Raw genomic sequence first — 24039 nt, 5'->3', positions numbered from 1 at the left:
TATTTTGGCAGAGCTGGTGTTCAGTGAATATTGAGCACACAGAATGTGAGAGGCAAGGTATTTTCCAGCATACGTAGTGAGCGAAAGTTAAAGCAACCTCTGAGAATCTGGATAAAAAGGGATAAAGATCAGGATAAATCATGCATAGCCGTGTGATGTAGAGCCTCAGTGAAGGCTCTGAACTGCACTGAACTGAAGAGCTCCACAAACATTTCAATGTTTGAAGTGTCCAAACATTCTCTTTGGACTCTTCCTTGACTCCACACTCTACTGCTTTCTTTCCCAACTCTATGGCTGCTTTCTCAGTCTGTTTTGTGCATTCCTACCCCTCTGTCTAACCTCTATTTGTTGGAGGTCATGGCTGAGCGTTGAGCAACCTTCTTTTCTCCATCCAAGCTACACTTTCTCCCTAGGTGATCTCACCACCCACTGTCTTTAATTGCTACATATAATTTTAACTCAATTACTATATATGTATTAATTACTACATATGTAGGAGTGAAGGCAGGAGGGAGGGAAAGAGGAAGACAGGAAGAGTCCATTTAATTACTGTATATATATATATTACTTTAATTACTACATAGCGAAAGTGAGAGATGGGTAGAGGAGAGAGAGGAGAAGGAAGACAGAGGGTGTATAAATACAGCACAGTGAGGGACGCCTGGGTGGCTCAGTTGGTTGGACGACTGTCTTCAGCTCAGGTCATGATCCTGGGGTTCCAGGATTGAGTCCCACATCGGGCTCCCAGCTCCATGGGGAGTCTGCTTCTCCCTCTGACCTTCTCCTTGCTCATGCTCTCTCTCACTGTCTCTCTCCAAATAAATAAATAAAATATTAAATAAATAAATAAATAAATAAATACAGCACAGTGACTCATGATTGCATAGTTGCAGTTCCACTCTCTCCTCTAGACTCCAAATCCATATATTCAACGCCTTCTTAACATCTCTCCTTGGATGTGTCAAAGGCACCACAGACTCAACATGTCAAAACTGATTTCATATTCTCTCTCTTAAAATCTGATCGTCCTTTGCCCTGATATCCTGGGATGGCATTTCCCATTCACTCACATGGTTATACAAGCTGAAAATCCAGGTGTTATTTTGACACTTCCATCTCTCTTATTGCACATAGCCAGTCCAGCACCAAGTTTTGACAAGTTTGCCTCCTAAATATCATTCAGATCTGTCCTCTTCTTTTCTATTCTCATCATTCCAATCCTTGCAGAGAGCAAAAATCCTCTGAATTCGACTCCTGCTGATCAACCCTTTTTGTCTCTTACAATCCATTTTCCACAGAGCAGCCAGAGATCCTTCGGAATGTGAGGTTCCCAGATGGCTCTCAAAGGGTTCCACTGCTCTGAGGATACACGTGTCCCTGCTGACTTAAATCAGCCCCCATTTGACCTATATTCCCCTTCATTCTCTCCAACTAGTTCCCTAACCTTCTTTTCAGTTCTCTTCTCTGTACGTCTCCCCTACCATAGGGCCTTTGTCCTTCAACCTGGGAATCCTGACCACATCTTGAAGTTTACTTCGATTCATGCTTCAGATCTTGACTCTTTTCTTTTCTTTTTTTTAAAGATTTTATTTATTTATTTGACAGAGAGAGAGACAGCGAGAGAAGGAACACAAGCAGGGAGAGTGGGAGAAGGAGAAGCAGGCTTCCTGCTGAGCAGGGAGCCTGATGCGGGGCTCAATCCCAGGACCCTGGAATCATGACCTGAACCGAAAGCAGATGCTTCAGGACTGAGCCACCAGGCATCCTGCAGAGCTTGACTGTCTCTTCCCCATCACTTATCCCAAAAATATTTGTGAAATGATATGGAGCTCGAAGAGAGGTATTCATAAGTGAGACTTCCTTTTTCCTTGCCTGGGCTGAGAGCCAGTTGAGAGACAAGATATGGAGGGAACAATCAGATGGAGATCAAAATATCAGTTTTATGATCAATAGAGTGGTTGAAAAATGTGGTTTAGGTGTGCAGCAACATTGATATCCCCAACACAAAACCCCAAATCAGGCAGCCTCACTCCCCTAGTCTTTGCTGTACACACATGCCCATGGGAAAGCCCCTCTCAGAACTTACTTCCTAGAGGAAGAACAGAATATGAATCCAAGAGAAGAGGGGAAGAAGGAGGGCAGACTATGCCCCCCCACCACCCTCAAGAACCTTTCCCAAATTTGCCATCCACGTAAGCCACCTCCACGGGTCAGAATGAAGAATGTGGGAAGAGGCCAAGGGTGCTGGGAAGATCCTTTCCCATAGAAATCAGAGTGAGGGAATCAGAAGCAATATGTCCCTACCAGGTGAATAACTGGCAGGACATATGACTGAATGAATGAGTAAACATACATTGACTACACATCTAAGTAGTGGTAGGCACAATGCTAAGTACTGGAGATATAAAAAGAAGAAAATGTATCTAACATTAATCAAACATATACCATATGCATAGCTCTCTTTAAGAGCTTTGTATCCGTTTATTTAATTAATATTAAACACATTAGTATTTAATCTATTTAATTTTATGTAATATAATGTATCTCATTCTAATATAATTTAACATGCTTATTATGTTATGTTTTATAATTATAGAATATATATTAAATATAAAAATAATTTAACATGTGTTAATATTTGCAGTGTATTAATACATTTAATCCCCATAGCAACTCTCAGAGGTAGAAACTATTATTCTTCCTACCCTCATCTTTCTGCACCACAGGGTGAGGCCTGACCAGTGTGATGATGAGTTTTGAAGGCAACGTGCACACCTGCTTCAGCCACTTCTCTCTTCTTATGCCTCTATGTGCCGACAGAAAGGATATATTCTCAATTGCTCTGCCTTGTGTGGTAAGCTTACAGTTTCATGGACCTCATTTGCTTTCTTACTCAAAAACATCGCAACAAATTAGGGGTGCCTCACTGGCTTAGTTGGGATAGCATGTGACTCTTGGTCTCAGGGTCATGAGGTCAAGCATCACCACACGGAATGTAGAGGCTACTTAAATAAAACTTTAAAAAATTCCAACAGATCAGTCAAAATTTCAGATTATGCCCACATTAGAGCCAGTCCTCGTTAGTATAGTGGTGAGTATCCCTGCCTGTCAGATTATGCCCACATTGAATAAAAATCTCATAGAGCATTAGTTGAACATGATTCTACAAGGTTAGGCCATTAATAAAAAATCAGCTCTGTCCTCTGCATTATTTAGATCTTTAGTAAACAAGCATTATATCTGGTTTCGATATTATACTTTGAAAACAATGCAGTGAATGCACTTAGGGTTCTAAGAAAAGTGATAAAGATGATCATCAAAATCAACAGATAATAAATTACTGCAATGGAAGTTTAAATTAATTCAGGTTGTTAACTTGTAGAAGAAAAGGCTAAGGAATTCTTTTATTACGCCTTACAAGTAAGTGAAGTATTTCAGTAAGTGGGCTGGTCTCTCTGGCCACAAGAAAAAATAAACAGATGAGGTTGGTTTTAGAAATTTTAATTTTTAAAACGTCAGAAAACTGCACCCAATACAACAAAACCATATTTCTTCCACCCCAAACTAGCAACCATTACCATTTTGTCTTATTTTGTTTCCAGCCTTAAAAAAAGAGTCATAGAGTACATGGTAGAAATTAGTACAGTATTGAAGAGTTTATAGTAAAATAAAAGTAAGCTTCCCATCCCCAGACACCTGATCTCTCCTAGAGGCAACCATACAAAGATGTTCTGTGCACATATAATCATACATATGTTATTCTCCTTTTTTTCACAATTGGAAGCACATGATGTACAACATTCTGTGTCTTTTTTTTATAAGATTTTATTTATTTATTTGACAGAGAGAGAGATAGTGAGAGAGCGAATACAAGCAGAAGAGTGGGAGAGGGAGAAGCAGGCTTTCCACTGAGCAGGGAGCCCGATGCAGGGCTTGATCCCAGAACCCTGGGATCACAACCTGAACCAAAGGCAGATGCTTCAGGACTGAGCCTCCCAGGTGCCCATGTGTTTTACTTTTTTCAATTATCTTTGAGACTGTTGAAACAGGAGAGTTTAAATCTAACATGAGAAAGTACTTGTTTGCAGTCATGTGGATAAAATTCTGGAATGAGTCACTAAAACTGATACTAGTTTCAGCTCTCCTAAGCGACCTCTGTCATCAAACAGTTTGAGGTTCCTAGGAAGACGACTGAAATAGGAAAATAGTATGCAGGAATTTTATTAGGTAGTGCTCTTGGGATCAATACCTATAGAAGGGAATAGGAAGAGAAAAATATAAAGCAGAAATGGGCAGAGAGAAAGTTGCAGCTGCTATGCGGTCTCAACAACATGAACCCTTAGGGAGCTAAAGCTGGAAGGGCCCTTCTGAGTTATCCTGGGATAGGAAGGAGTCCAGGCCTTCCTGCCTCCACTTTAATCAATCATGGGATGCAGATGGTCCTGGGGAGGTGTGACCTTGGGCTACACAGTCTCTTCAACCAAAATAATTTCCAGAGAAGAACAATGGCTAAAAGCTATATGCCAGTGGCACTTCAAAAGCACAGGGGAATAAGTTCTTCATCCCTGAAGGAGATCTAGACAAAGAATTGCAGTATCTGTGGGAGGATGAGAAAGGGAAAAAGACAGAGCAAACTTACAAATGCTAACAGGTAGTGAGTCTAAGCAAAGGATGTATGGGTGTTCACAGTATTGTTCTTGGAATTTTCCTATGGCACTGGTGACACAGTAAGAAATTGTGCCTGGAACCCAAATGTTAGAACTAGATGTTGTGGGGCACCTCGGTGGCTTAGTGGGTTGAGCCTCAGTCTTCGGCTCAGGTCATGGTCTCGGGGTCCTGGGATCGAGCCCCCACATCAGGCTCTCTGCTCAGCAGCGAGCCTGCTTCCCTCTCCCTCTCTGCTTGCCTCCCTGCCTACTTGTGATCTCCGTCTGTCCAATAGATAAATAAAATTAAAAAAAACAAACAAACTAGATGTCATGACTTGTTAAAGGCAGAATTTGTAACTATCTAAGGCCATTATGCCAGAGTTTCAGGGTAACCTTATTAGGGGGTACAAAAAACTCAGTGAGCCTCCACTAAGGTTTTCCCCCAACTTGTTGGACCTCATTCTGGGCAAGAAGAATTTTCCATCAACCCAAACATGTCTTCCAAAGGTTAGTGGGGAGATTTGAGAAGCCATGTTCTCTGCACATCACTGTAAAGAGATAGTATCCAAAACTTACAAATGAAACAGAAGGTACTGTGTGCCCTTTTGATATTATACCAGGGCATTATCTAACAAGACTACCTAACAAGTCCAATTCTCCAGGAAATATAATGTATCATTTACTATTACTGTTTTTTTTTTTAAAGATTTTATTTATTTATTTGACAGAGAGAGATCACAAGTAGACGGAGAGGAAGGCAGAGAGAGAGAGAGAGAGAGAGGGAAGCAGGCTTCCTGCTGAGCAGAGAGCCCGATGTGGGACTCGATCCCAGGACCCTGAGATCACGACCCGAGCCGAAGGCAGCGGCTCAACCCACTGAGCCACCCAGGCGCCCTTACTATTACTGTTGATTAGAGCCTAGACTCAAGAAAGTTAAATGGTGCCTTGTAGAAAATCGAAGTGATTTTTGTCCAGTCAGTAAGATAACCTCAGGGCGCCTGGGTGGTTCAGTTGGTTAAGCACCAGACTCTTGATTTTGGCTCAGGTCACAATCTCAGGGTCATGATGCTGAGCATGGAGCCTGCTTAAGATTTTCTCTCTCTCTTTCTCCCTCTGCCTCTCCCACCCTGCACCTGTGATCTCTCTTTCTCTCTCTCTAAAAGTAATAAGATAAAATAATATAAAATACCTCAAAGGCCAAAGCACTGGTCAGGGTCTGCTGTTTCATGCATCCACCATCCATCCACTCTGACTGGACCAACCTTTGTTCTAGTTGCCCTGAGCCCCTGCTGTGTCAGCCATTAAATATTTTGAATATCATCCTTGAATTAATATAGCTATAATAAGGTTATTGTTGTTTGGGGGATCATTTAAAATCACAGCATTTTGAAGTTCAGAGGTGTTGCCTCCTTTAAAAAACAAGAATGAATTTCTATGAAGTGCCTAGAATAGTCAAATTCATAGAGGCAGAAAGTAAAACAGTGGTTACCAGGGACTTTGGTTGGAGAGAAGGGGGAATTAGTGTTTAATGGAGACAGAGTTTCAGTTTAGGAAGACGAAAAAGTTCTAAAGACAGAGGGTGGTGAGGGTTGGACAACATTGGGAATGTTCTTAATGCTACTAAACTGTACTTAAAAATAGCTAAAATGGTAAATTTTGTGTTACATATATTTTACCACAAAAGAGTCATTATTAAAAAAAATATTCAGTCCAAAAAAAAAACCAGAATGAGACCACAGGTAGAAAATAAGTTCAAACAGACAATAAAAGGATAGAAAAAATATAGGTGTTCAGAAAAACAATAAAAATAAATGGTTTAGGGGAAGCCTGGGTGGCTCAGTCGGTTAAGCCACTGCCTTTGGCTCAGATCATGATCCCAGGGTCCTGGGATTGAGTCCCACGTTGGGCTCCTTGCTCAGCAGGGAGCCTGCTTCTCTCTCTCTGCCTCTGCCTGCCACTCTGTCTGCTTGAGCTCTCTCTCTGACAAATAAATAAATAAAATCTTAATAAATAAATAAATAAATAACTGGTTTGGGGTATTAATTTCTTTGAAGGAACTAAATATTGACTACTGGGAAATTATTAGTATACTAATACCATATTTGAAAATTTTAACTTGTCACAGAAAGGAACTATCTCCAAGAGAAAAAGATGAAAATTTAAAATTTGGGTTGATTACTGGAAACACTCCCTGTCTGAGAGATAAATATTAAATTATGAAATGGTCTCCTCAGGGAAATTGTGAAAGTCATCATCGAAAATATTAAAAATTAAATCAGATAAAACATTAGGCAGGCCTAATGTAGGAAATGATCCTGGTCTGGTTTTGGGGAGACAGACTGGAAGGCTTATTGGGGCTTTTCTATTATTTATTTTAAGGATTCTGCCAAAAAGCATAACCCATATCCTCAGTTTCTGGCAGAAGCTAGAAATTGTTGTTCACCGTTCCTAAAGAAACAAGTGTTTGATTAGAGGTTGGAGGTAAGGTTTGGGTGCCATTTCAAGTGTATTAAACTAGAGACCCAGATGGCCCAGCTCCTACTCCACCAAACATACTCAGTTGGCTTGACCACATGAAAAGAAAGAGCCAAATGCAAAACAGACTTCTCCTTCCTTAAAAGCTGAGCAAGCACTTTATAGTCCTACGAGGAGGGAGGAGGTCTCTGGCTAGATTGAAGAATGTAGCTTGTGTGGAAGGTCTAGGTGAGGTGTCATTTCTTTGCCCCAGATAGTAGAGGCCTGAGTCTCTGGAAGCCATGAGGAATGAAAGAGAGAAAGGTGTGAAGCCTGCCCCAGGTGTGGTACAGCTACTACAAAAAAAAAAAAAAAAAAAAAAAGTGTATATAAGTGCAAACTTTTACAGTAAACTTACCTGTTAACAAAACAGTCCAGATGAATAATCTGGGCTCTAAACTACAAAATAAACTCCTCTCTTGAGGCATGAAGGCAACAGAGATTGGGTAAAGACTTTAGGTGTGGCGAGAAGGGGCACGTGTCCTCATCACCAATTTTTCACAGACCCAATGAAATTATTTATGAGGGCTGATTCAATCTCAGAGATGCAAAATTATTTAATATGTGTTCATATGTTCACCTCCTTTAGAAGTGAGAAGTCTGATGGAAGCCTGCAGGGAAAAGCCTTTATAGACTTTGAGGAAGAATGGCAAGGAATTTTGTGATTTGAAAATTAAAAATCCTACTTAAAATAGAGTCTTTTCTACAGTTAGAATAGAATGACAAATGTTTTGGTTAGAAAGGAAATATTTTAAAAGATAAATCTAGACAAAAGTAACAGAAAGTAGTATTATGTAGAGAATACCATCATCCTAAACAAGAAATGAAAAAAAAAAAAAAAAAAAAAGAACCTTAGGAAGGGAAAGAGGAGAAACCTACACGAAGTATAAAAGAAAAATATGTTGATATGTAGATGAAAGAAAACCCGAGACTTTCTCAGATAGCCCTTTAGCAAGTTATGCATGAAAGGATACTTACTATCCATTTGTTGTCATTCATTCAACAAACATTTACTGTGTGTCTATTTTTGTGCCAGGCACTGGTAGGCATTGATGATGCTCTCGGGGAAATGCTGTGATGCAAAAGAGAAGCGTGAAAAAGCAGGTAACAGAGTGAGCTGATCCAGCCTGGATCATTGGAAAGCTTCCTCCACGTCAGGTATTCTCACTGTGTGTCTCAGTATGGGTCTCCCCGTAAGCAGATCTGAAGATAAGGATCTGGGCACAAGCAACCTATTGAAGAGTTGGTTCCAGAAAGCTCTATGGATGAGCAAGGAAGTGAGACAAGGAAAGGAAGGAAGGAAGATCATTAATGCATGAGGTAGTTCTGTGGGTAACTGGAGCTCAGTCCTACTGGGGACTTTCTGAGAGACTTTGTGGAATGTTCCTTAGAATGTCTTACTAAGGGGTATGGGGCTAGGCCTTTTATCCAGCACCTCCCATCCCTCCATAGTTAAGGGTCACTCCAGGGGTGTTAAATTCCCAGCACTTGACCCTCCCCTCAGGCAGAGAGAAAAAGGACATTTATATAAACACTATAAGGCAGGGGTTCCCAAATCTTCAGAATCACCTGGAGGAACCAGATTGCAGGACCCCATCCCAGAGTTTCTGATGATTCCGTAGGTCTGAAGTGGGATTGGAGAATGCATTTCTAACAGATTCCCCAGTGATGCTGATGCTGTTGGTTCAGGGACGACACTTCGAAGACCACTACTCTATGCCAGCTCTGGGCCAGTATGTCATAGTATCTGTGACATACTAATATCTAAAGGATAATAGTCATTAAGGAGACAGAGGGTTAGAGGGAAACTAGAGCTGTCTGGGTAGAGGAAACCCTCTATAAAGACCTGAGGCTAGAGGGAGTCTGCCTGGTTAGAGGAACTGCAAGGTAGTGCTGCATGAGACAGAGAGAGAAAGAGAGAAATTAAAGGAAGTGCATGGGGATGAGATCAGTCAGGACCCTGGATGCATGGTAAGGATTTAGGATCTGTTTCCTAAGAGAAAGACAAAGGTATTGAATAGTTTTACACAGGACAGTGACCTGATCAGATTGCATTGTTTAAATGTTCATTCCTGGGGTGCCTGGATGGCTCAGTGGGTTAAGCCTCTGCCTTCGGCTCAGGTCATGATCTCAGGGTCCTGGGATCAAGCCCCACATTGGGCTCTCTGCTCAGTAGGGAGCCTGCTTCCCCCCCACCCCCTGCCTGCCTCTCTGCCTGCTTGTGATCTCTATCTCTCAAGTAAATAAATCTTTAAAAAAAAAATATATATATATATACATGTTAATTCCTGCTATAGCACTGAGAACATTGGGAGGGGCCAAGACAGGTATGGAGAACCCCCATAGGTTTCTATTGCAAAGCCAGATAGGAGACCACAGTGGCCTGCACTAAAGCGGTGGCAGCGGAGATGGAGAGAAGTAGATGGGTCTCATAAACACGTTGGAGAAAGAATCAACAGGACTTGATGATGGATTAATAAGAGGAAAGAGGTGAGAATATATCACAGATGACTCCTAAGTATCTGGTCTGTGCAGTTGGGTTGAGAACCACCTTACAAGGAAAGATCCAGGGTTCAGTTATGTGCACGTTGAGTCTGAGGCTCATGGGGGACACCTAAGTGGAGACCTGCAGTGAGAAATTAGGTATACAGCCCTAGAGCTCATGGAACTGCTTAAAAGCATAAAGTTGACTAAAAGTCAAAATGGCTGCATTAATGCTTCACTGAAGCTCGATTTTAAAGTAAGCTTCTTAGGGGCGCCTGGCTGGCTCAATGGGTTAAAGCCTCTGCCTTCGGCTCAGGTCATGATGTCAGGGTCCTGGGATCGAGCCCCACATCAGACTCTCTGCTCTGCGGGGAGCCTGCTTCCTCCTCTCTCTCTGCCTGCCTCTCTGCCTACTTGTGATCACTGTCTGTCAAATAAATAAATAAACACTGTAAATAAAGTAACCTTCTTCCTCTCTTTCATAAACCTTCCCTCTTCCCTTCTTAGCCTTTTTTTTAAAAAGATTTTATTTATTTATTTATTTGACAGAGATCACAAGTAGACAGAGAGGCAGGCAGAGAGAGAGAGAAGCAGGCTCCCTGCTGAGCAGAGAGCCCGATGCGGGACTCCATCCCAGGACCCTGAGATCACGACCTGAGCCGAAGGCAGCGGCTTAACCCACTGAGCCACCCAGGCACTCCCCTTCTTAGCCTTTTGTTTCAGGAACCCAGTACCACCCTGAAGACAGGACAAAGGAGGCCAGCAGCAAGCAGCTAATTCCTGTCAAAACCAGCTAGATCTGGGTGCCTGGGTGGCTCAGTGGGTTAAGCCGCTGCCTTCGGCTCAGGTCATGATCTCAGGGTCCTGGGATCGAGTCCCGCATTGGGCTCTCTGCTCAGCAGGGAGCCTGCTTCCTCCTCTCACTCTCTGCCTGCCTCTCTGTCTACTTGTGATCTCTCTCTGTCAAATAAATAAGTAAAATCTTAAAAAAAAAAAACAAACCAGCTAGATCCTGTATTTCCCTATTAAACACCCCCCCCCACCTCCCCAGTCCCTGCCTCTGAGGCAGGCTTGCAGGGTTTTTAAAGGTCATAACTTGCTGCGGCCTCCTTTGCCAGGCAAAGCAATGAAGCTATTGTTCCTCTTTATCCCAAACTGTCTTCATGTGATATTTTGCGCCAAAGCACGGAGGCCAGTTTTTGGTGATTTAAATTTGGGAGTTCTTAACATGTAGCTGGTATTCAAGCCATGGGCCTGAGTGAGCCCCCTAAAAAGAGATCTTTGCATGAGAGCAAAAGGAGGCTCAAACAGAACCTCAAGGACTCCAACAAATCATGGTTATGATGAGGAACTTGAGCCAGCAAAAGGGTCTGAGAAGAAGCAAAGGAAGACCAGGAAAATATGGCATGACAGGAGACAAGGGAAGTGTCACAAAGATGAAAGGGTTAAGAATTGCCAAGAAATCAAGTCAGGTGAGGGCTTTTAATGTATGTATGTATGTATGTATGTATGTATGTATGTATGTATGCATGTATGCATGCATTTTTAAGGTGAGGGTTTAAAATGCATTTCAACCTTAGGGAGATGGAGGTAATTCATGAGCCCAACATGAGCTACTTTAGTGGAACAGGAGGCAGAAACAAGTATGAAATTTGTTCCATAGAAAGAGAATGATATGGAAATGGAGACAGTGAGCATAAAGACAATGCTTAAAATACTTTTGAGAAGTTTTGATATCTACAAAGGAGAAGACAGCAACTAAGATGACCGTGAAGTCTGTGTGTACTTCATGACCTGTCCTCCATCCAGTCTTTCAAATGTTGGGGAAGACTGGAGCATATTTAAATGCTGATAGGAAGTTTCTGTCGAGAGAGTCTGAAGACATTGGACATGGATAACTGAGAATTTATGAATTGAGAGTAGGAGGAACTGGAATGCAGGGCACAGGTGGATTAACCTCTGATAAGAACATGGGTGTCTCTTCTGCCTAATGGCAGCAAAGGAGGAGAGAGCACCTTGTGCAGACACAGGCAGGATTAAAGCTTCAGTAACATAAGTCAAGGGTTTTCTACCCAGATGGCTTCAATGTTCAATGGAAATAGGGGATGAAGTCATGGGAGAGGGAGGAGTGAGTCTAGTTTGGAAGGGGCTAAGGTTGACTATTCAAGGGCAGTGGAGGAGACTGGAGAATGATTTTTTTTGGGGGGTGGGGTGGGGTGTGGTGGGAGGCTGAGAATCCCAAGCAGGCTCCACACCCAGTGCAGAACCTGAGGCGGGAGCTTGATCTCATGACCCTGAGATCACAACTTGAGCCAAAACCAAGAGTTGGACGCTTAACGGACTGGGACACCCACGTGCCCCTGATTTTTTTTTTTTTTTTAATAATGGAAGGGAAAAACAACCTCATGGCTTGAATTCAAACTGATTTTCTCAAGTGGGCTGTTTTTGTATGAAGATGAGGACAGTACCTGTAAACATTGATATACTTTACAGCTCAGAGATCAGAGACACCACGCTACTCAATATGCATGTGTCCCTGAGAAACACACCAATATTTATATGTGTGTTTATACTTTTGGTTCTAATGATCTTCTAGACTTTAAGTTTCTTGGAGGCATGGATCTGGGATGTGCATCTGGGATCATCTGGCATGCTATATTTCATTCTTTCATTTCACAATTGTTGAGCACTTGCCATATGACAGGCACTGTGCTGGATGCTGGGGGATATGACTCTGAATGAGGCAGATGAGGGCAGGTTGCCACAAGGACCTCCATTCCTGTGGACTACAACACTGATGGTGCCTGGGAGCTAGTCAGCACAATGCAATTGGAAGCTCCCTCTTTTCGAGGAGCTTACATTCTAATGGCAGAGGGGAAGACTGGGTGTGATGGAGACAAGCAAAAAAACACATGAATAATTTCAGGCTTTGGATAAGGTTTATGAAAGGAAAAAAAAAAGCAGATGAGGATATAGAAAGTAACTTGCAGGTGAGGACAAAGATTACTATAAACTGTGTGGCCTTTTTGAAGAGATGATGTTGGGGCTGAGGAAGACCCAGTCTTGGGAAGAGCCAGGGCAAGGACTGGTTGCAGGAGGAAAGGCAAGTGCTAAGGCAGAAGAGGGAGGAGGCCTCTAGGACCCGAGACAGGGAGCAGGAGCTCAGTGAGGTAGGTTCACCCAGATCCTGGGCTGCCTTTCGAGCCAGCTGTGTAATGAGTTTGGGTTTTATCCTAGGCTTGACCGGAAACCTTTGATGTTTCTTAAAGAAGAGTAAATGTTGTGATTTGCACATTTAAAGGATAACTCTAGCTACTGTGTAGGAAATGGACTGGATGGAGAGAGAGCAGTGAGGCCACTTAGGAGGCTACTGAATAAATAATCCAAATGAGAAGACAGTGGCTAAGACTAGGGTGGTGATGGTGGAGATGCAGAGAAATGGATCAATGCTGGACAGATTTCAGAGACAGACTTGGCATTAAATTAGTCACTGGTGGAGGTGTTAAATTAGTCACGGGGTGGGGGGGTGATAAAGCTGAAACCTCTTTTTTTGGGGAGGGGGGGTTTAGGCTGAGCTAATAGATGGATAGTGGTTTATTTACTGAAATGGAAAATACTGGAGCAGGAATAGATATTGGGGTAGAGCCAGTCTCACATTGCACATGCTAGTTGGAAATGCCTGTTACACATGGATCTCCAACTCTGGAGCCCCAAGGACAGGTATGGGCTGGATATTTGGAAATCATCATCGTAGAGGCAGTATTTTATGTCTAGAGGTAGGAGATCAGCTAGAGAGAGAATGCATATCGAGAAGATAAGATTGCCCAGACAGGGTCCACACCTGCTGTGCTGAATTTAGACATGGGTTGAGGGGAAGGAGCCAGAAAGGGAGACTGGAAAAGAAAAAGAGAGGTAGAGGAAAAACCAGGATGTGGCAACTTCCAAACTCCAAGCGGAGGGAGCATTTAGAAAGACAGCACCATGTGTTTTGCAACACAGAGGTCATTAGTGACGGCAAGAACAGTTTCAGGGGAGTGGTGGAAACAGAACAGTTTATCTTTTAATAGGTGCAGGGATGGGCCTCCTGGGTGGCTCAGTCATTAAGCCTTTGACTCTGGTCATGATCCCAGGCTCCTGGGATCCAGCCCTGCACTGGGCTCCCCGCTCAGCAGGAAGCCTGCTTCTCCCTCTCACACTCCCCCTGCTTGTGTTCCCTCTCTCGCTGTGTCTTTCTCTGTCAAACAAATACAATCTTAAAAAAAAAAAAAATAGGTGCAGGGACGCTGTTTCCATTTACTCCCTAAAGTTCTTCATGAATTATTTGTTGAATGCAAGTCAAAGGAGAGACAAGATTTGCAGTGACACCTCCCAGGCACCAGATGGTGATGTTCAGCTGCAGTCAATTCTCTGTCACCTGAGCACCTTCTCAGGAGCAAGTAGATAAAAGGTACTTTTGTCCTTCTCTATTGGACTGGGTTGGCCTTAGGGCAACTGGAATTGTAGGTGACTTTCTGGTTTGGCTCTTTTAATGGAACTGCAACTCCTGTTCTGGGAAGAAGAGAAGGTTTATGCATGCAAAGAGGACATTGTGATACAAAGCACAAAGAGAGTAGGGATCATTTCCCAGAATGGGGGTTGGGAATCAGTAGTTTACCTGCCACTAAAAATTGGGAGGAACCAGCTAGATGCTAAATAACACTGAAAATCAGGGAGGAGACTAGCGTGCTCCTAAACAGAGAAACACTTGAACAAGTCAGGGTTTCTGGTGTGTTGTTGGAACTGACTGCATGAAGGCAGCGCCGGGGAAATGGCCTCTTGGCCTGTGGCCTTGGAGTCATCTGTGAGTGGTGGCTATTCTGTCCAGGCCAGTGGACCCCAGCAGCATCTCTGGGCTGGGCCCGTTGGCATCTCTGCTGTCATCACTGGTTCTCCCTTATGGGCCTTGGAATCTGTCCTAGTTGTACCGAAATAATCTCTTAATCACATCCTTCCTTTCTTACATCCGGGCCCCAATCTGACCTCCTGGGAGGGTGTCCGCTGACCGGCACAATAACCCAGCCAGCCCCACCCTCTTGTTGACTAATAGGAACAGCATTTATTGAAATATGTTTATGCACGATTTGCTGTATCCTGCCGTGTGCTTCCACTTGTGTAAGATGGTTAGAGTCTTCCAATAACCCAATCCTATCCTTGCAAACTGGTGGGTATTTCTTCTGTCGTGGTAAGAGCTGTTCCTATTGCCCCTGAATCTGTAGAATTACCCCCAAATCTCAGAGGCACCTTGGTTTTAGGTTTAAGCAAACTATTTCCCCCTTATATTTTCCATAGTCTTTCTGCATGCTCCCGTCTCCTTTGTTTTTACAAAGTGTCTTTGCTCCTGTGGCAGTTCCATATTACCGTTCTAGTTCTTGCTTTCCTTTCACTGATACGCGTCCCTTTCTCTTCTTAAACCCTTGAAACCTGTCTCCGCCAGCTATAAAACTGTCCCCTGCAAGGTGAGCAATGATTTTTGCCAGTCTTTGTGTTCTTCAATCACTCTCTTCTCTTGGACTCCTCTGCATCATTTGATACTGATGACCGCCTTTCTTCCTTCTCTCTTTTTCTTTCCCTCTCTCTCTTGCTCTTTTTTCCTTCTTTCCCTTTTTTAAAAAAATTTTATTTATTTATTTGACAGACAGAGATCACAAGTAGGCAGAGAGGCAGGCAGAGAGAGAGAGAGGAGGAAGCAGGCTCCCTGCTGAGCAGAGAGCCCGATGTGGGGCTCCATCCCAGGACCCTGAGATCATGACCCGAGCTGAAGGCAGAGGCTTTAAGCCACTGAGCCATCCAGGCACCCCCTTCCTTCCCTTTTTTGGCTTGCCTGACACTGGACTAACCTGATTTTTTTTTCACCTCTGATCCTTTCCTCTGTTGCCCTAGAGGACTCTTCTTCCTGCATCTGCCCTTGGGGAGAAATTAGTAACCCCTGGGTCAGGCTCCTTTGGGGGGTGGAGCTATCTCTTCAGGCTTGCCTCTATGTTAATGATTTCTCTCTGTGATCTGATCCTCTCACAAGATAGGCAGGCTTATTTATCTAATTACCCTCTAAATGTTTCTACTGGGATATACTTGTCTCATCCCAAGTTGAATATTTCTTTTTTAAAACGTCTGTCTTCCCTTTGGTCCCTAACATCGACTCCTCCCTACTTCTGTTTCCCAGTTCAGTAACTCCACTGTTCTTCCTGCCTGGTCACCCAAACATAAAGAATTTGAAGCATGTATGACCTTCTTTTTTCAAACCTAGGTTTTGTTTGACCATCAGGTAATTCACATTAAATAAAGATAATCCAAAACTCAGGGTTGCTGTGAGGAACATTTAAAGTGTGCTGCACAGCACTTAGAACATCAAAAATGCTCAAAAGCTTTTGACAATAACTCTTTTGAAATTCCCTCCCTCTCCCAACCCCTGTTACTTACCTTATCAGCCCTCCACCCCCCAATCCCTATTACTTTTCTTACATCAAAGTTACAAGCAGATTCCAAACCAGCCTTCTGTGTTCTAGTTCCTAGCTCTTCCAATCCATCATGCATATTTTTACTGGGTGAATCTCACTTGAACGTTGCTCTCAGGATAATTGCCACCATGTACCAACTTTTTAATGGCTCACCATTTTCTGTCTCAGACTCTAAACTTCTGTCCTACCTACTCTGGCCTCACTCTACACCCACTCTTCCCCAGAGCATCTCCTGGGCATTTCTTCCTTTCTTTTCCCTGGTGGTGAACATGCCACACTCACTTCTGCCTTGTGATTTCACATACTACTCCTCTTGACAGGCCAAACTCCATCCTTTGGATCCAGTTAGAGTTAACGTCTTCGTAAAGACGTTCCATGACTTCCCTGATGACTTTCTTTCAGAGGTTAGGTTATCATAATCCTCATAGTGGGTTTGTATTTCACGATTTAGATGTTAGAGTGATAGTTTTTCTCCTTCTTAATTTAATGAATCATTTCTTTAATTACTTGTAGCCAAGTAATTAATGCTAGCCAAAAGATGGAAACAACCCAACTTTTGTTCATTTGTCCCTTGAAAAACACTTGGGATGTTTCCATCTTTAGGCTAGCGTTAAAATTTGCGTACAAGTATTTGTGTGGATATATGTTTTCAGTTCTCCTGGTATATATCTAAGAGTATTGTTGGGTTATGTGGTAGCTCTCTAATGTTCTCAGGAATTGCCACATTGTTTTTCAAAACAGCTGACCTATTTTGCATTCCCACCAGCAATGAAGGAGGGCTACAATTTCTCTACATCCTAGTCAACACTTGTTTTTGTCTCTTTTTTATTATGTCATTCTAGTGGATATGAAGTGTTATTTCATTGTGGTCTTGATTCGCATTTTCTTGATGCCTAATGATGTTGAGCATTTTATCATATGCTGATTGACTGTATATCTTCTTTGGAGAACTGCCTACTCAGATTATTTGTTCATTTTAATTGAGTTATTTGTCTTGTTGATTTATAATAGCTATATATATTATATACATATATAATATATATAATAGCTATATATTCTAGATATAAGTCCCTTAAAAGATATACAATTTACAAATATTTTTTTTCCACTCTGTGGGTTATTTTCTCACATTTTCCTTTTTTTTTTTTAAAGATTTTATTTATTTATTTGACAGAGATCAGAAGTAGGCAGAAAGGCAGGCAGAGAGAGAGGAGGAAGTAGGCTCCCTGCTCGATCCCAGGACCCTGGGATCATGACCTGAGCCAAAGGCAGAGGCCTAGGCTTTAACCCACTGAGCCACCCGGCACCCCTTTTTCACATTTTTCACACTGTCTTTTGAAATTTAGGTATTTTTTATTTTTATAAAATCCAATTTAGTTTTTCTTTTGTTGCTTTTGCTTTGATGTCTTATCTAAGAAGCTATTGCCTAATCCAAGGTCACATGTTTTCCTCTGAGAATTTTATAGTTTAGATCTTAAATCTAGGTCTGTGATCTGTTTTAAGTTAATTTTTGTGTACAGTGTAGGGTAGGGGCCTGGTTTATTCTTTATGAATGTGGATACCCTTTATGTTTTAAATATAAGCCTCCTACATTAGACAGATGTTCCTTTAAGACCTTGTGACGTGTTGCACATCTACATGACTCTCAGTGCCCTGCACTGTACTGAGCACGTAATTAGCTACCTTGTATGTGAGCCTATGTGTGAACACTTCATATTTTTGTCAAGGACAGAATATCTCACAAGATGACATGACATTCAAAGTTAAACCAAAGAAAAAAAGTTTTTAAAGTATCCCCCAGCATGGTTTCCTGCGAAAAATTTTCTATGCTCCGGAGCAGTAGATACAAGCAGCATATTTCTTTCCCCTTGAAGTAAATTTCATTGCTTTCCCAGAGTCCTTCTTTAGGTCTGTGTTGAAACATCCCCACCCCCAGCAAATCTTCCCTGTTTCTAGGTTTGCCAGTCCTTTTCCTGCTGTTTGCAGTGACTACCACTTCTACTCAAAAAAAAAAAAAAAAAAAAAAAAAGGCCCGAAGGGACCAGCTGCACCCATCCTAATCTAATTACTACCCCTTGATTTCTACCTCATTAGTAGCTTTACCAGTATGTTCCATTTTTGGCAATCCCTGGGACAAAGAATTCTGCTCACCTGGTATTTGACAGGTAATTGATTACATTTCATCTTGCTGGCCTCAGATGCTGGCTTTAAGTGCAATTTTAACACCCCCACACACATTCACATTCACACAAACCTTCTCTTATTTTTTCCTATCACCCAGCATCTGTTTCTTCTGAACCCAGTGGGTACACTCTGTATTCGCCTTTTAGAAACATAAAAGCACAGTTTAGGTAGGCTCAGAGAAATAGCTGAAGTCAACCTGTGGATTAGCCAGCCCAAGGGTTGCATTTGACGGCAGATCTGTGAGGTATCATTTGGTCTAAATCTAAGACCAGTGCTTGGTACCTTATTTGGATATTGCTGCTTTCAGTGCTCGGGCTGTTCTTCCAAACACTGGAGTTCTCGGCTACTTTTCAGCATGATGTCAGTACCACAAGTATTGCATTGTCTTCAAGGTTCTAGTGGAGGATTTCAGATAAGATTTCACATCTGAATACACTGGAAAACATTAGGTAGAAGTAAACATTTAAGAAATGCACTTGAAAGCCTCACTTGATAAACTGGGGGGGGGGGAGAATCCCAGTTTCAGCGATTGGAGTCTGACTCTTTTCATCTTCACAACAAGCACCAGCTTGAAATACTCAAAAAGAGGGCCTGAAGGGACCAGCTGCGCCCATCCTAATCTAATTATTCCTCTAATGGTACTTAACAGAGGGTCACTGCCTTCCAGTGCTCTATACTGCTCAAACATAAACTGCTGATTTTCTAAAGATAGGAAAGTCTCGTCACGCTAGAACTAAGCTATTTCAAAAGTTGAGAAATGGGGCTGTTATTTACAATATTAACCATCCCCCTCTGTCACTAAATGTAGGGAACATTCACAAACGTGTGCGGTAGTCAGAGCAGTAGGCACTGTGGTGGGAGGTTGTTCAGAAAGTACTCACCCGGAGGTGAGAAAATAACGAAAATGTGGAAACTGAGTGTTAAAAGCGTTTCTGAGACATGACAGTTAGCTTCGACAAATTTGTCTGAAGGAAAGGGACTACTAAGAAAGGACATGGATATTTTTGGTTCTATAGAGGAATAATTGAGAAGCAGGAGTTATTCAGAACTTACTGGAACACTTGCAAAGTTCATTAAGGTACAATGCTCATTCCTGGCTCCATTTTAATATTTAAAGAATTTTAATTTATTTATTTGACACAGAGAGAGAGACAGCAAGAGAGGGAACACAAGCAGGGGGAGTGTGAGAGGGAGAAGCAGGCTTCCCGCTGGGCAGGGAGCTGGACAAGGGGCTCAATCCTGGGACCCTGGGATCATAACCTAAGTGGAAGGCAGATGCTTAACTGGCTGAGCCACCCAGGCGCCCCCTGGCTCCATTTTAAATTTCTGTCCTTCCCCCTTCCCACCTCCCCCTGCTCCTAATTTTGTGGCTTTTTTTTTTTTTAAAGATTTTATTTATTTATCTGACAGAGATCACAAGCAGGCAGAGGCAGGCAGAGAGAGAGGAGGAAGCAGGCTCCCCGCTGAGCAGAGAGCCCGATGCGGGGCTCGATCCCAGGACCCTGAGATCATGACCTGAGCTGAAGGCAGCGGCTTAACCCACTGAGCCACCCAGGCGCCCCTATTTGTGGCATTTTTAATGTATGTTATCTCATAGCCTATGCATCCTTAAACATTGCCACAAATCTTTTTGAGATAAGATGTGGAAATAACAAACACATAAAATTTAAAAGCCAGGATTTCCCTGGTAATGAGATTTCACCCTGACCTACTGTTTCTTTGACATTTATGCTGATTCGGTACTAGCATGTTTTCCATTTTTTTTTTGTTTCAAGCTATTTGTAAATTTGTGGGCAATGCAAAGAATTCAAGTCCCTGCTCTCAAAGAACTCGTGTTTTATTTGGGGGATCTTAAGAAACACAAAAGGAAACCCTTGAAAATCCTGCCAAGGAGGCCAGTAGCTTCTCCATCAGCTATGTCTATTATTGTGAATGTAACGGTATGCATAGAGAAAAGGAGATGCTGGATGAGATTTAAGGTGGTGACAGAAAAGTCCTAAATCTAAAGCTTTGGAGCTCATACAAAAGAAGAGGGGCGCCTGGGTGGCTCAGTCCTTGAGCATCTGCCTTCAGCTCAGGTCATGATGCCAGGGTCCCGGGATGGAGCCCCACATCCCGCTCCCTTCTCCACAGGAAGCCTGCTTCTCCCTCTAACATTTCCCCCGCTTGTGTTCCCTCTCTTACTATGTGTCTCTCTGTCAAATAAATAAATAAAACCTTTTTTTTTTTTAAGATTTTATTTATTTATTTGACAGAGAGAGAGATCACAAGTAGACGGAGAGGCAGGCAGAGAGAGAGGGAGGGAAGCAGGCTCCCCGCTGAGCAAAGAGCCTGATGCGGGACTGGATCCCAGGACCCTGAGATCATGACCCAAGCCGAAGGCAGCAGCTTAATCCACTGAGCCACCCAGGCGCCCCTAAATAAAATCTTTAAAAATAAAATAAAAGAAAGAAAAAGAAGAAGAAAAAAAACTCCCATGATCTTAACACAGACAGTTTCTTATCATTTTGGTGTATTTCCTTCCAGTCTTTTTTCTCTGAATATTTGAGGATAAGCTTGTGATGTTATAGCCACATGTACAGTTTTGAACAGCTTTTTACCCTAACAAGCAATTCCCTATTTTATTAAGACCGCTTTCATGTATATTTTCAGCACTGTAATTTACACAAATATCCCTTCCTCTCTGGACATTCATACTGCTTCCAAGAGAACTATCTGGAACCTTCATGAGTAGAAGTAATTGGAGAGTGGAGAGATGACAGACTTGAGGCATCAGTTTCTCCATGATGACTAGCTGAAAATACTGTAGTGGTTTTCCTTTTTTTTTTTTTTTTTTTTGTGCCAGACCTCTGGCATCTGAGTTTCGCTGCTCTTCTTTCACTCTTTTATGGGTCCCACCCTTTCTTGAGGCCTCTAGCCTCATTTCCCAAGTGCGTTGATGAACTAAGGGTTATTTGCCCAGTAGGTTCCTTTTCAAAGTAATTGACACAGTTTAAACACCGGGGTCTTTTAGGGGACCCGACACATCTTGGTCTTTCTGACCTAAACTTTTTGGGTCATGCGTTTGCTAGCGAGGCAGGTTCCCTGCTAGCTGTTTCTGAATTGAGTGCCACAGTAATGGGTGAAGTGGAAGTCAAGTGGGAAGCAGGAGGACCATTTTCTATCACTAGTCAGTCTCAACAGAGTTCTTTAGCTCTCCTCTGTACCTGCTGGCACTTTTCCAGGGGTATTAAAATTCTTTCAAGGTGTGGCTGAGGGTGGGGTAGAGGATGTTTAGCCATCTGAAAGCCTTAGTAGACTGTTAGTTCTAAGCTGCATATAAAAATACACAAATACGCAAAGAGCTGGAGCGGCTGGAAAAAGTTTTTGAGTAAAACCCATTCTACTGCATTTCCTCCCCCCTCAAACAAGAGCATCGTAGGGCGTATTTGACTCGCTGCGGGTCGGAGCTTCCCAACGGGTTAAGAACGCAAGCGAACTCTTGGGAGTGCAGTAGGAGTTGCTGGTTGTGCCGGACATTGCTTGCAAAGCAATTTTTGTGGTTCACCTCCCTCTGGGTTTTCTCATTCTTTTGTGGGATGTTCATGGAGCTGGCCCGGGCATTTATTTTCTAAAGTTTTTACGTCCCAAACCCCTCTCTCCGGCTCCCGGAGTGCGGCACCTCTTCCTGCCCCGAGACTTCTGGACTTGCTCCAGGCGTGGGGAGGGGGTGGGGGACTTTGTTTCCAGAAAACGACCTTGTCCTGGGAATTTCCTGTGACCATTTCTCACGGACAAGCCCCCTTCTCCCGCCGGAAGCACAGACACCCACCGCGGAGCGCTCCCGCAAAGTCGGAGACCCGAGCACGGAAAGCAGCTCCCCCGCGGGAGGCTGCCCGCCCTCTCCTCGCTCCCCCTCCTCAGATCCCGCCGCCGAAAGCCCGGATGTTGGATTCAATCCCTACGCCCGGTCCTTCATTTCCATAAAAGGGCAGTGGCTCGGCGGGGCTGAGATTGCTGCGCCGCGGGCGCCCCCAGCCTCCGCCGCACAGCTCCCACCCCCGCCGCGCGCGCCGCCCCGCCCCCGGCCCGGGAGTGTGCGCGGCCCCCAGCCCGCAGCGCGGCCGCGGGGGACAGTGAGGGACGTGGGTGAGGCGGCCCGACCCGCCCCGGGCGGCTCGGCGGGACAGAGGAGGAGGGAGCCGGCGCGCCCTCCCAGAGCCGGACTCCGACTGAGGGGGCGGGGAGAGAGGGGTGGAGCGCTGGGAGAGAGGCGAGGGGCCGCGACGACAGGACTCCATTAAGTCGCTCCAGCCAGGAGGCAGCGCTTCGCCGGCTGAGGAGAGGGACCGACGCCGCCGCCCCCGCGCCTTTTGCAGCGCGAACCCCCGGCCGGGAGAGCGAGGAGCCTGCGGTGAGGGGCCGGGATCCGGGCTGGGACCTGAGAGGGAGCGCGGGCGGGGAGGAGGAATGTGAAGCCCGCGGGGCTGCGTCTCTTTGGGCCGGGGTGCGGTCTGCATGGCCGGCAGGTGAAGCCCGCCGCGGTCCGCTACGCGAGGGCCGCTAGGCTGGGGCCGCGCGGGGCGGACGGGCGGCGCCGTGTCCGCCGAGGGCTGCGGCGGGAGGGAGTGCTGGGCGGCCGCCGGGAAGGGCGCGGGGGCGCAGAATCCCGCCAGCGGTCCCGCCCCACCGCTGCTCTCCCGAGTTCGTGCGGAAACCCTCGGGTCTTCCACCTTCTCCCGCTCCGCGGCGGACTCTGCGAGTTCGGTGGGATTTGCCTTCCTTTGGGGGAGTGACGCTTACGAGAGCCATTTCCTCCGTGCTCGCAGGAAGGAGCCATGGCTCTGGACGGGATAAGGATGCCAGATGGCTGCTACGCGGATGGGACGTGGGAACTGAGTGTTCATGTGACGGACCTGAACCGCGATGTCACCCTAAGAGTGACCGGGGAGGTGCACATTGGAGGGGTGATGCTCAAGTTGGTGGAAAAACTTGGTGAGTAGCATCCCAGCCGCGTCTAGATAGATAAACGACCTCCAGACCTAGGCGGCGGGTGGGTGGTGGGGGGTGGTTACGGATGGGGGAGGGGAGGCTTTTGGAAATCATGCTTGGCATCCCGCAAATACTTTTCAAAATTGTAAGATCTTTCACTATTTAAGCAGAAAGACTTTTTTCACATTTGTATCTTGTTTTGCGATGTTACTGTTTGAAATTTTCTTAATGTGGTGATTCCAGCCTCCCAATTAATAAACTTAATTGTGTAGTGATTGGCGAGAACGCCTTCAGCGACTTCACGTTAGAGGAAATGAGAAATGTGCGCGTTTATGTGGAGAGGGGAAAATTACGGGGCTTGTGGTTATCAGTTACTTCAGTGTACCTGAATGTTGGTGACATCTGGTATTGAGGATGATGCAAAGAATTTTTAAAGTATAAATTGCACTGGAAAATGTGCAACTTGCGACGCCAAAATGCAGGTTCTATAGCTGTACTACTACGTGATGGAGCGTATTAAAATATTCCAGTCATCCTCTGTTAACAAGGGGTGGGGCAGTGTTTGACTATCTGTAGTCTGTGCTTTAAATACGCTATTTTGAGTGTTCAGTTGTATAATATTAAGCTCATGAAAGAATGTGCTTAAAAAAAAAAGGCATAATTAAATCGAGATTCATAGTATTTGCTTGGGTACAAATATTACTGCATTGATTTAAAACTGACTCAATTTTAAATAATAGGGT

General features: G+C 44.1%; 1 protein-coding gene across 6 annotated transcripts in view; it reads left to right on the top strand.

The window, feature by feature from the left end:
- Positions 1 to 22335: 22335 nt before the first annotated feature.
- Positions 22336 to 24039, top strand: part of FERMT2 (FERM domain containing kindlin 2) — a 93359-nt gene continuing 91655 nt past the window's right edge. For 3 of the 6 annotated variants that reach the window (XM_047735982.1, XM_047735980.1, XM_047735981.1), the window contains exons 1-2: positions 22339 to 22718; positions 23134 to 23299. In XM_047735982.1, coding sequence (XP_047591938.1) covers positions 23143 to 23299 — 157 coding nt within the window. In that variant the 5' untranslated portion in view covers positions 22339 to 22718; positions 23134 to 23142. Of the gene's footprint in view, positions 22719 to 23133; positions 23300 to 24039 lie in introns of all 6 variants that reach the window. The other 3 variants (XM_047735979.1, XM_047735978.1, XM_047735983.1) reach the window with 2 other exon arrangements.

This window comes from Lutra lutra, chromosome 7 (genome assembly GCF_902655055.1).
Source record: "Lutra lutra chromosome 7, mLutLut1.2, whole genome shotgun sequence".
NCBI classification, from domain to species: Eukaryota; Metazoa; Chordata; class Mammalia; order Carnivora; family Mustelidae; genus Lutra; species Lutra lutra.
The sequence above is the reverse complement of the archived record's forward strand: the minus strand, read 5'-3'. Positions and strand labels throughout refer to the sequence as shown.